Genomic DNA, 13,842 nt, shown 5'->3' on the forward strand with positions numbered 1-13,842 from the left:
ATTCCATTTTGGCCCAGCTGGAAGGGAGCTCTTCTGAGATATTTAAATTTCTGCCCTTCAATCAGGAGAGTGTGTGTCGGTGCTTTCATATGAAGCCTGGATATTTCTCAGCCAAAGGGTCTCTAAAATAGTGACTTTTCTGATAACTGAACATTTACATATGGACAAACATGTAGAGAAGAGCAGAAAAAAATTAGATTATTTTTATTTTTATTAAGGTATTATATATGTACATATCTTACCATTGCCCCCCACTCCCATAATTGCCCTCTCTCCCCAGAGTTTTGCACCCAAAAAATTAGATTTTTACGTACAATTTGACTGTTTCTATGCATGTAAATTGTCAGATATAATGAAATATTGTTTATGCAAATACATGTAAAAGTCTGGTGACTTCTTTAAATTTCAATCTTTGATGCCACTCTCCACAATTAAAGTATTGTGTAGTTTCAGCTATATTGCCTTTTTGTTTTTAAAATAATAATAATAAAAAAAAAGCAGGATATACCATATAACTTTGTGGCATGTAATGATGAACTTTTATTAGTGCATATTTACAGAGTTTAAAGTACCTGGTGTTTGCTTTTTTCCCCCCTCATTTCCCCCATTGATCTTTGGATAAAAAATCTCTTGTCTCCAATGTAACTGTCATTAGATCTGGGCTCTCCTTTCTCCTCATTTTGTCCTTATAAGGCTATCCTGTTTTATCACTTCCTGCTTCAGCTCCTGACTTTTTCTCTCTTCCCCTCTCCCTCTCCTGGGTGGATGCTTTTTCTCCATGTGGCAGGGCTGTAACTGTTCACAGCTGTGTGAAACGCCAGTGGACCTGGGGCAGCTTGGAGTTTTAACTTTCATTTTACAAAGAACATCATGTTTGATTGTTTCAGCAGGCAAGTCATAACTGGCACTTACTTCTTGTTCTTCTAGAACACCGAAAATCTCCCCCAGCACTATAGAAGGGGAATCCTGACTGCGTTAAAGAAGAAGTGGGAGAACCCAGTGCTGGGAGCTGAGTCTCACACAGACTCTCCGCGAAACAGCAGCACTGAGGTCAGACACAGAGACGACCGTCCTCCTGCTGAAGTGGTGAGCAACTCTGCCTCTGGGGCCAAGGCTAAACGAGGGGAGCAGGTCCATCCCAGACCCAGACTTGGATCACCTGCTGACGCCCACATTCAGGATCCGTACCCCCGCATTGGGGACAGTGAACCTCTGAAAGACCACTCAACAGAAAAGAACAAAATGGAAAACTGTCTAGTAGGAGAATCCAGGCATGAAGTAGGAAAGCCTGAAATCAGTGAAAATACAGAAGCTACAAACAAAATAGAGAAATACAACGTTCCGCTGAACAGGCTTAAGATGATGTTTGAGAAAGGCGAACCATCTCAAACCAAGGTAAGGATTGAGAGCATTTAAGACTTGATACAGTCATTTCACATGAACAAAGCTGGTTTTCTAATCCAGACAGTTTCAATAGTGTGGAGCATGCGGTCTGTATGTCTTGACTCAAGTTCATTGAGTTAATTAAAAATCTCGAATTATTTGCCTAGATGGTAAGATTTGTGAGGTTCCAACCCAATTTCATGTGAAATCAAGCTCACACAGGGGCTTCAGGTTGATGTCTAGAAATGAAGAGAGTCTGATGCCAATGTGATTTTGTGTTTTTGTACGCTTGCCCTTTTAATTTGTCTTCCTGTGTCTTTTGTCATTTGTCGGTTTGGGGGTGGAATTACTGCTGAATCGTTCTCTTGGACACAGCTGCAGGCCGAGTGTTAGGGCCAGATTTTAACGTTCAGACTGAGGCTTAGTTGTCTCTGCTCGCTGAATCCTTTCTCCTCTTCTCAACTTCCTCATCTGTGCCTCCCAACAAATGTTTTCTATCAGCTAAAATCCTCTCCCAGGAAAAATCAATGAAGATAGCCAGACTAGCTGTAGCCTTCAGGATTTTTGACTTGCAAATGCACAGGGTTGCATTTTCCTACAACTGTTAATGAAATTTGATCCTTCGTGTGGATTGCAGACCAGGTCCCCAGAGGGAATTACTTAACTAGAAAATGAGTTACATATGCTGGTGACTTATAACACAATCCAGGGGCTGCAGAACTGGTAAATTTTTCCAGTTTTCTCATACTTTCCTGAATATCTGGCTTTGTACATGAGGATGGTTTGTTATAACAGTCATTATAATGAAATAAACAGATATGATGGGTAGCAAAGCCATCATTTACTTTAGATTCCATCTAAATGGGAAAGCTGAATTTTTTTTTAAGCTAAATAGTTGGCCCAAATCCCTATATTTGTGAAGTAATGGTATGAAGCGTTCTTTCTAAGATTAAAAAAAAAAAAAAATAGATAACTATCCTAATCCTCAATTATATATGGGGTGACTTAGTCAATCTCTTCCCATAACTTACAGTTCCTGGAGCTTTCCTGCCTAGAAACATTCCTGAGTGTTTAGGGCTCGTCTGTTTGAGAATGCAGAAAGAATTTTTAAAGGTTTTCAAACCTAGAACCCTGCTCTGTAAATGAGTTTTAGCTCTGTTTTAACACTGAAACCAGTTGGCAAGAGATGTAACCACAAAGCAGTTTTACAACTTTTCTTCAACTCTCATCCTTCCCAACTTTTAGTCCTCTAGGCCTGCCAAGTCCCTCTTTCTTCTTTATGGTCTTAATAAAAAAAAAAAAATTTAAATTTAAATGGGAAAAAGAATTTTAAATGGAAGGAAAAAAAATGTCAGAAATCCTAAATAGAGAGGAAGGGGCTTTGTTGTGACTCAAAGCGCCATTGTCAGTCTCCTCCTCACAGACCCTGCTAAGGGGCAGAACAGCTGATGTCATGCCAGCACACACAATGTAGGTTCAGTGCAAAAGGCTGCTGCATGTCAAAACTGGCCTAAGGTGGGAAATGACTGGGATTGCAGCAAACAAAAATGCTGATTATGTGTAAGGATCTGGTGAGAGACTTTTTTTCTCATAAGTGCCTGCTGAGAGATGGGTCAGAACAGGCCTGTCTCTTTGTGGCTGGTCAGAGAGGAGAACAAATTCCTTATATAAAGAATTGTGAGTCCCCAACCCAATTTCATAGGCACTGAGCAGCTAACGGTCTAGGAAGATTGGGGGTGGGGTGATGGTTGTCCTAAGATTAGACTTTTTAAAGGGCCTTTTTAAACTTCTTAAATAGTCATTTGTCACTTAATGGACTGCTAAGGGAGTGTAACACACAGCAGCCCTTGGTTTTATTAGCTGTGTCTAAATAAGTAGCATTATCCATGTTGGAAACAGTATAGATTACTTTGAAAAGTTTTGTCTATGAGGGGGGGCAATGTTAAATTATGTACACAGATAATAAATGAATTAAAAAGAAAGAAAAGTTTTGTCTAATATTTCAGTAAAACTGTTAAAATTTTGTCTACTTTAGGCAAAGGAATAACTGTTCAGTTTGAAACTAGGTTATGGTTGTTGTTATAATTTCAGCTTTAATAAGGATAAGGCTATAATCAATTTAATTAATTTGTTGTTCCACTTATTCATGTATTCCATAATTTTTTTATATGTGCCCTGACTAGGGATCGAACTGCAACCTTGGTGTATCTGGAAGATGCTCTGTTGTAGGTGGCAGGAAAGGCACCAGGTGTCTGACCAGGGGGATTAGACCAAACTTGGTTTCAGCAACCTCGGAACTTGGGTTCTGGCTAGGAAAGAATTCATGGCAAAACCCAAACTATAAGAGAACACTTATTGGGTAAATTACAGAAGTAGAAAAAGTAATTCCTAGAAGAAATAGGCTTAGGAAACAAGTTCTAGAGTAAAGGAAGGGCCCCTGGAGCTTGGGAGTGAGAACGCTAATTGAAACGTGAGGGGTGGGGAGTGGGGGCAGCACTGGGTCCTCCCTTCTGTTTTAAGGATGGAGACTTTAGGGGAGTTCCAAGGGGAAGATCCTAATAGAACATTTCCAGGTGTGTCCATTCAGGATTGTGGTCTCCACTGGTTGATTGGCAGGTACCAGGGCAGGGGGTCATTATTCCATGCAGCTGGTCCTGAGGTCAGCCTTGGCTGGTTTTGTTACTTAATCTGGGCCTGGAGCTGAAATACAACTGAGGCCTAAATGCTATCGCATGGTAGGAAAGGTCAGGGGATACAAACCTCATGACCAGTGATATGCTAGAGGAAGTAAAGTCATCCTGGGGGCAAGGTCCCACCCTACAATTGATTGTCCATTGCTAGCCACCTGGGGCTTTCCACCCTGGTGGTCTTCTGTACCTGGCCCATTGTCCTTGCTCTGCTCATGTTTGTCTGCCTACAGCATAACCAACAGAGCTACCTGACCAGGGAGAGCCTCGTGGTATATTTTAGTTCTTCTAGTTAGTCATATTTTAGTTGTGTTCACTTGTTTTAGATTACAAAGGTAAAATAGTACATTGGCTAAAACAGAAATAACTGAAATAAAAATGGAAATTTCCCTTGTCCCAAGCCCTTTTCACTTCTTTGCTACTTCTCTCCCCTTAGACTTCTAAACCCCATGAATTTCCCGTAGAATTTCTGTTCCTCTTATTATCAGGATCATTATATGAATGGCTACCATAAAAAAAAACAACAAAACTTCACTTGTTAATAGGAGAGAACAACTGTCCTTCTTCAGACAGTCCAACATTTTTGTGGTTTTCCTTCTTATAAGTTCCTGGAAGTGATGCCTAGTATTTTGTGTAGCTTTATATAACACTGGTACATACCAGTGTGTATGTGTTGCTGTAATGGAGCAAGCCCTTGAGAAAATAAGGAAAGTAAGTTAAAGTCTGATCTGTGGTCATCAGCTATTTTATCTATAACCAACGAATCTATAATCTACGTCAAAAAAACATTTTATATTTGCCTTCTTGAGAAATGGGTAGGTGTCTATAGGGAACCTCTACATTGTTATAAAATTACCCGTAACATTTTATCTTCTCCTTTCATAGTTAATAATTGTGTGTGTTCCCTTATCTACTTAATGTCATCTTAGTAAGATTCTTTCTTCTGCTTTCTTAATGTCTCAAGTAAATTAGTTGGAATTAAATCCCAAGAAAAATACAGCTTTGAGGATGTTCATAATTGGTATCATTTGCATATTTTTGAATCATAATTTTAAGATGGGCTTAAGGAGGAAAGGGATTTGAATAACTGTCAACATTACAGTGGTCATCCTAATGTAGGGTAGTATATCTTTAATTTGCTTATCAGAATTATAAATCTTAAATTGATCCAACATCCTACCTCCATTAGATACATTGTTAGTGCCTTAAGTACAGATAACTGGTTTTGTTAAATAAACACGAGAATTATCCTTGTTTTTCTGTCAATGCTATCTTTCTTGTATATCTTATTAAAATTAAATTTTGCTGATTTATTATTATTCACTCTTGAATAGTTTATAGCTTCTGTGACTTCAAATGTAAATAAGAATAACCTTTCTATAGTGAATAATTTTTCATAAAGACCTCGTACTAGTATAAATAATTTTTATTTATCCCTATTTAGTAACTGAGTAACTGTTTGGTCTTTTGTGGTAAGATGATAATGGACCCAGGTATAAAGGTGCCAGTCAAGGAATTCTGATATTTTTCACTGTTTGTTACCCTAAATAGCTGACTTTGATGTGCCAACTGGTGACCAATAATCTCTTTTCTGCTTACTTTCATGCCAAATAACTACTTAACAGGTTTCTAACTGGTTTTCATTACAATAAAACATGTTGAAAAGTAATAGCAGGAAACTGGAACATTCTCTAAGCAATGTTGGCTACATTAGAGTTTGGAGGGGTCAGAAGGACATCATTTACCAAATATTTACCACTTCTGTCTTCTTGCTATTGGACTCAATCCTGGATTAGACAACATGATATGCATCCAGATGAATGTATTAGTCATTTCCTCTAGCCTTCTGACTTATCAATGAGTTACAAGGTGTGAGAAATCCCTTTCATGTTAGTAATCCAGCTCACTGCTCTGGGGCAGTTAAGATATTAAAATCTATATTTTGTAGATGGAAACAGTCAAGGTCAGAGAACTTAACTGATACACCCAATGTACTGTGGCTGATTGATATCAGAACAAGGACTGAAATTGTGTAGTACCCTTTCTACCATATTACACTATCTTTATGATTATTATAATAACTGCTTATTGGATAAAAGCAATTGGCCATGGCCTTAGGAAATTAAAACATTAAAATTAAAAAATTAAAAATTAAAAATATTCTCAAAGAATTTAGCTCTCTATCATTTCTCTTGCCTCATTTTATAGTCTCTTAAGTGAATAAAAAACATGAGGGCAATGAAGAGAAGAAATACATCATAATACAGCAGATTTGTACTAAAACTCTTGAATTAGAAGTTTATGGTTTGGGGAAGTTTGGTTTTCTTTTATAAATGAAATCGTCATCTGAACAATTTCTTTCTCTCCTTCTCTCTCTCTTACACACACACACACTCACAACACACACACACACTACACATACACTATACACACACACACACACACACACACACACACACACACACGGTAAACCAGAAAGGAGAAGAAAAAGCTAAGTAATCCAGGAAAAAAGAGTAACCATCATCAGTTGTGCACAGTAATATCCTTATCATTGCATAACTAGTTTTTACATGGTTTATTCACTGTATACTTACTGTTTTATATGCTTATGCTTTATTTTTTGTTTGGTCTTTTTATATAGACCTTTCTGTGTATCTTCCTAGTTCATGTAGTTATCTTTTTATGGCAACATGGTATTTCATTATACTGTTTAATCATTCCCCAGTAATTATGTTCTTGTTTAGCCTAATAAAAAAGCTCTAAGCATCTTATAAGAATTTTATTTTATTTTATTTTTTAGTTATTTGGGGTGTTATCATGGTCAAAAAATATAATTCATTAAATATTTTTCTTACACATTTTCAACTTGTTCTCAACGACTATATTATTTTATAACATCACTAGCACAATCTAAGGACATAGTCAATTATCCAGCACCTCATCACCATTGGTTTTACCATTTTTATCTGTTTACTAGTGACCCGGTGCATGAAATTTGTGCACAGAGGGGGTGGTTTCCTCAGCCCAGCCTGTACCATCTCCAACCAGACATCCCTCTCGCAATCTGGGACTGCTGGTTCCTAACCACTCACCTGCCTGCCTGATTGCCACTAACTGCCTTTGCCTGCCTGCCTATTGCCCCTAACCCCTCTGCCTGCCTGCCTGATCACCCTAACTGCCCTCCCCCACCGGCCTGATCTTGCCCCCAATTAACCTCTCCTGCTGGCCTGGTTGCCCCCAACTGCGCTCCCCTGCCAGCCAATTAGTTTTGATTGGTCGGTTTCTATGCCAGTCAGCATCAAAAGCTCCGCCTCCTAGGTAGCCATTGGCTCCTCACAGTTCACCCAGATTTGGTTCTGATTATTCGGTTTCTATGCCAGTCAGTGTCTCCTGGCCTATCTCCTGCCCTGATCAGAGAGATGGGGCTGATCAGCAGCCCCCACGGAGGCCTGGAGAGAAACAGAGACTCGGCTTCTGGGAAAGCCCGAAGAGAAAGAAAGAGGCAATGGCTGATCAACAGCTGCCACTGAACCTGCGGATCAGACCCTGCCTCTCTCTTTGGGCCTCTCTCTGGGCCTGATCCACAGCCCCCTCAGCAGTCAGTGCTGGGTCATCATGGCAACCCAGCATTCACTGCAGGACTGACTTTCGGTGTTCGTTCAAGCCTTCAGTCGGTCATTACGGACCCTGGGTTTTTATATATTAGGATATTAATTTAATAAGTATGAAGTAATGTCCTTGCTGGTGTTGGTTGAGTGTTGTCCCATGTACCCAAGAATCGCCAGTCAGGGAATTATCCTGGTCAGGGCACATGTGCAGATTACGGGTTCAATCCAGGTCAGGGTGCATGCTGAGGCAGCTAATCAATGTTTCTCTCCCTCTCCTTTCCTCTCTAAAATCAATAAAGATGTTTTCAAAATAGGTATGAAATATTACCTCTCTTCTTTTTTTTTCTAATTGTAAGAGTAACACTTAATTTTTGTAGAATGCTTAGAAATACAGAAAAAGGAGAGACATCGCAGCACTGGAGATGAGTGCTCCTTTTCTATGTGTTGTTTTACTTAAATGAGGTCTATTTTTCCTAAGAAGGTCCTTGGAGAAGGCAATGTTTATCTCACAGTACTTAGAGAAATTAAAGCCAGGTTTTATTTACACCCTATGATAACCATTCACAGTTCAGCAAAATCTCACTTTTCCTAAAAGTTGTCCTTTCTCCTCCACCCTTGACTTTGGAGGGATGAGAGTCTTCAAGAAGGTCAAAGTTGAAAAGTTGAAGGAAGTGGCTGAGAGAGGTAGGAACCTCTTAATAAATTAAGGTATTTAAAAATCAACTTTTAAAGAGAACTTCTGAAAATAGGATGGAGGGACAGGAAATCTGCTTTTTACTTGACACTTGGGACCTAACTTATTTTATTTCTTTAAAAAAAAAATTTCCAGAGAAAAGAAATTTCACGGACTATTAGCTAAAAGCCCCAAACTCTTATTTTATTATTTGTACATGTTGATGTGTTTATGGATTCACAGATAATGTTTAAATAGAGTTAGTTACTACAGTCAGCTGACAGGAAGGAGGACATGTGGGGTGGGGTTAGGTCAAGCCATAGGAAATTCCAGAGAGTCTTAAAGTGTCTTGTCTTTTCTTAACAGATTTTGATGATTAAGGCTCCCTCAAACATCTGAATAAAAAGAGCTGAAATTCAATAAAATATGTTACAGAAGAGTGTTTCAGTATCACAATTCCTGTTTTTTTCTTTTTGTGTTCCTCTGCTTCCTTGAGAAATATTGAAGGAAACCCCTCCTTCTTCCTGTACTTCAGATTGCCACTTGTAAAATGAGGCTCATAAAATTCATAGTAAATGCATTTGAGAAGTTGTTATTCTGAATATTTGAGTAGTTTGGAGGTGAAAAGGTATTTAGAAAGTGCTTACTGCTTCACCTGGAATCTCATTAAAAGCAGTCTCAGATCTGTATTCCTCCTCAGAACCAGTGTCAGTGTAACTTTGATTTCCAGAGACGTTTCTATTTTTCTCTAAGAATTAGCTTTGCACAGTCACTCTTTTAGTACTTGAAAAAAGGTAATATAGAGTATTGATACGCTATGATCCAGAGGCTTTTCTTTTTCCTAAAGGCTCTTTATTTAATCCAAAGCTTTAAATGAAAAGCTAGCAAAGATTGAAAATTTTATGCATTTAAAACCAAAGAGACGCTCTGCCCTGGCAGGGCATATGCACTAGTTCTGAACGGCCTTGATCCCAGGAACACCAGTGCAGGGCCTTCCCACATGACTGTAAGTACAGACAGAAAACTGAACACTCAGCAGATTACGAATGTAACACATACCCTTTGATTTTTTTATTGACTTCAGAGAGGAAGGGAGGAGAGAGAGATAGAAACATTAATGATGAGAGAGAACCACTGATTGGCAGCCTCCTGCACATACCCTACTTTGAATTGAGTCTGTAACCCGGGTATGTACCTTGACCGGAATCAAACCGTGATTTCCTGGTCCTTAGGTCAATGATCAACCATGCCAGCTGGGCCACATACTCTTTGAATTGTACTGAAACTTTACCTTGGCAGGATGTAAGTATTGGAAATATTGCTCTGGTATTAAGAATGCAGAACTTTGCCGGGACCGGTTTGGCTCAGTGGACTGAAAGGTCCCAGGTTCGATTCCGGTCAAGGGCATGTACCTTGGTTGCGGGCACTCCCCAGTAGGGAGTGTGCAGGAGACAGCTGATCGATGTGTCTCTCTCATCGATGTGTCTCTCTCATTGATGTTTCTAACTCTCCTTCCCTCTCTCTCTTCCTCTCTGTAAAAAAAAATCAATAAAATATATTTAAAAAAAAAGAAAAAGAAAAGAATGCAGAACTTGTTCGCTTTCAGTTTTTTATTTTTATTTTTTAAATATATTTCTATTGATTTTTTACAGAGAGGAAGGGAAAGAGATAGAGAGCCAGAAACGTCGATGAGAGAGAAACACCGACCAGCTGCCTCCTGCACACCCCCTACCGGGGATGTGCCCGCAACCAACGTACATGCCCTTGACCGGAATCGAACCTGGGACCCTTCAGTCTGCAGACCGACGCTCCACCACTGAGCCAAACCGGTTTCGGCCGCTTTCAGTTTTTTAAAAAGGAGTGTATTTTTAGGCTTCCTCTCTTTGAGCCCTGAAAATTCTAATTTTTATAGTGATCATCTTATAGTGTAGCAGCATTTGGAATAAATCTTTGGAATTTCCTTTAATTATCCGCAAATGAGAAATGTTTTAAAAACAGAAAAAAAAATATGTATGGGAGGGTCTCCTGCCAAATTTATCTTTTCCCTTTAGCAAGTGATCTTCATTTCCAGATTGGGGGCTGCTCCTGTAGCAACAGTAGGTTGCATCATATGCATTATGTGGATGTGATCAAATATGCAGCTGACCTGAGTATAATATGGTAAAGTTAGAGTTACTGCAGCTTATCTTGATTTTTATAAAAAATAGATTCAGGGAACATTTGAGATTTTGCTCTCAGGCATATGTTATCTGTTTTGGCTCAAATAAACTTATAAAAATAAAATTAAAATAGATTCAACTAGCCCAGCCAGTATGGCTCAGTGGTTGAGCGTTGACCTATGAACCAGGATGTCACTGTTTAATTCCCAGTCAGAGCACTTGCCTGGGTTACAGGCTTCGTCCCCAGAAGGGGGTGTGCAGGAGGCAGCAGATCAGTGAGTCTCATCATTGATGTTTCTATCTCCCTCTCCCTTCTTCTCTGAAGTCAATAAAAATATTTTTATTTTTAGCTGAAGCTGGTTTGGCTCAGTGGTGGAGCGTCCATCTGCAGACTGAAGGGTCCCAGGTTCGATTCCAGTCAAGGGCATGTACATTGGTTGTGGGCACATCCCCGGTAGAGGGTGTGCAAGAGGCAGCTGGTCGATGTTTCTCTCTCATCGACGTTTCTAGCTCTCTATCTCTCTCCCTTCCTCTCTGTAAAAAATCAATAAAATATATTTTTAAAAATATTTTTATTTTTTAAAAAAGATTCAACAAATAATGTAATAGCAAAGCTTATTTGAGGTAAATTATATTAATTGTATATAATTGACTTCTGAAGTGTGGGGAGATGTGGGGAGACTTAAAATAGGCAAGAGTTCAGTCTTAAACTTTATTGTTTAAGTTGAGTTGATTAATCCATTGAACTTAGAGGTTTAATAGCTATTTACTAATGTTGAATTCAAAAGGGTACTAAGTTTGATCTGTTATATTGAATTTCAGTTATCTTTTCTACTTCATGTTATCTTGAGATGTAAATGATAGGATGGAATTGAAGGCTCTCATTACAATCTGGAACTATGGAAACATTCCGTGACTAAGTGCCTTTCTATTGAGTCACTCTTCGAGGCTTAAAAATTATAATTTTTAATTTTAATTAGAGATCAACCTTAGATGGGAGAGATAGAAATATAGTGATTTACAGGAATCACAAAATGCTTTACTAAGAAAAAAATATGTATCGTTCACTTTTCTATTTAAAAAAAAAAAAGGCATAGTCTCTTGACTTCAATAAGCTTCCAGTCCAGTAGAGGAACACAGAGCAGTTTGATAAGCATTGTCATGGAAGTGTAGCCAAGTACTTTGGGTATAGAGGAAGAACAACTTAGATTTATGCAGAACAGACTTCATAGAGGGAAAGTTGCTTAGTTTACAGAATCTTGAAGGAACAAGCATTTGCTAGACAACAAAAGGATAAAACGGTAATCCAGGTAGAGGGAACTAATTTACAATATCATGGGCCTCACAGCAGTTTGCTTTGCATGAATGTTTTCTCTCTCATCACTGATGTTTTCTCCCTCCCTCTCCCTCTCCCTCTCCCTCTCCCTCTCCCTCTCCCTCTCCCTCTCCCTCTCCCTCTCCCTCTCCCTCTCCCTCTCCCTCTCCCTCTCCCTCTCCCTCTCCCTCTCCCTCTCCCTCTCCCTTTCCCTCTCCCTCTCCTCCCTTCTCCCTTCTCCCTTCTCCTTCTCCTTCCCTCCTTCCCTTCTTTCCTCCCTCCTTCCCTTCTCTGATATCAATAAAAGTATATATATATATATATATATATATATATATATGTGTGTGTGTGTGTGTGTGTGTGTGTGTGTTTTAATTTAAACAGGAGAGTAACATAAATTATATTTGGGGAAAATTGCTTTGTATTACTTGGGATAATGGCAGCATCATAGAGACTTGATTGGAAGGTAGAAAAACCAGTTAGAAAGGTAATCAGTAGTCCATCCACTGCAGCAGCAGCAGAGATAAGGTAGGACATAGAAGGGAAATAGCAGATACTGCTGTCAGGACTTGGCACTTTGGAGACATGTCATTGTCATCTGGGACATGAAGGTTCCCCTCAATGATGTTTAAATTACAAGGCTTTCTGGTTAAGCTGGTTAGGTACTGATCGTTAGTAGAGAGCATAACCTTGATAGAGTGCACTTATTTTTCCCTGGGCACTTGTGACCATGTAGTGCTTGATACTGATAATATGGAAAATATATTCTGTGGAATATAAAAACAAATATAAAATTGAATTTCTTCTGGATTTTTATTTATAAAGGAGATTTGCAGTCCTCCTTTTTGAACACTGCATCAAGATTTCCCATCTTCTATCAAAATGTATTGCTTGGTTTTGTTTTCCAAACAGATTCCTCGGACCCAAAGCCGAAGTGCAGGTGGAAGGAGGATCTCTGAAAACAGCTATTCTCTGGATGATTTGGAAATAGGGCCAGGTAAGCAGAGAGCTCCATGTGCATGACGTTCTCCGGGAAGTACTCATTAGTAAACAATTTATTTTGGCCTCAGCACCAATGCTTTTGAAGGAAGAGTGGTACAAATTAAATGGAAGCCTATCAGTTAGATACTGTTATTGGAGAGATGCATGGATTGTCTTTCTCCAGTGCTAGTGGGAGTGAGGTATCCCTTTCCCCATTGGGGGCTGCATACTTATCGAGAAAAAGAATTTTCTGAGCCTTGCATGGGAGGATGAGTGACTTTTATTTGCATGTAATTATATCCTTGGGTTTTCAAAGTTTCATTTCCCTTAATCCAGTCGTGGAAGACGTGCAGCTGGGGGTTCAGTAGAACTAAAAGCAAAGCCAGTGTCCCAAGTTTCCTTTCCATGGTGGAATCGGGTGGGGATTAGCATAGGCTAGTTGCACTGCATCAGTCCACGGTGTGGGGTCCACATGGCCACCGGCCATGTGGGCGAATGCACGAGTGTGAGAGTCCCGCAAGGCAGGAGTTAAACACGAACAAGCAAGAGGTAAGAGTGTGAACCAAGCCTGGCCGGCAAGGGCTGGACAGTGATTGAAGCAGGAGGTCACAAATTCCTGGTTGGGGCATATGCCCAAGCTGTGGGCTTGTTCCCCAGTGTTGGGCATGCCAGAGGCAGCTGATCAATGACACTTCCCTCATTAATGTTTCTATCTCTCTCGCCCTCTCCCTTCTCTCTGAAATCAATAAAAATATATTTAAAAAATAAAAAAGGAGTGTAAAGCAAGACAGGGACCTCCTTTGTTTAGGAGCTTAGGTACCTCAAGTCTTCCCAGGCTTGCAGTGGCTACACTAGTCTGGCCAATGATCTGTTCCCAAGTGTGACTGACAGGCAAGAACCTTTCCTTTATCACCCAGACTTGACTGGGCATGCATTTAAACTGCAGCTTCCTAGAAAACTGTACAAATTGCTACAATATTTGGCCTTCCCTTTGCTTCGTTCCTGCTAATTGATAACTAGGTTAAATTACAACGGC

General features: G+C 39.6%; 1 protein-coding gene across 2 annotated transcripts in view; it reads left to right on the top strand.

The window, feature by feature from the left end:
• LIMA1 (LIM domain and actin binding 1) overlaps nt 1-13,842 on the top strand; it is a 93,764-nt gene that overhangs the window by 56,541 nt on the left and 23,381 nt on the right. For both annotated transcript variants that reach the window (XM_084877378.1, XM_084877377.1), the window contains exons 4-5: nt 928-1,395; nt 12,738-12,822. In XM_084877378.1, the coding sequence (XP_084733504.1) occupies nt 928-1,395; nt 12,738-12,822 (553 nt within the window). The remainder of the gene's footprint in view (nt 1-927; nt 1,396-12,737; nt 12,823-13,842) is intronic.

This window comes from Pipistrellus hanaki (assembly GCF_964339955.1).
Source record: "Pipistrellus hanaki genome assembly, chromosome: 3".
Taxonomy (NCBI): domain Eukaryota; kingdom Metazoa; phylum Chordata; class Mammalia; order Chiroptera; family Vespertilionidae; genus Pipistrellus; species Pipistrellus hanaki.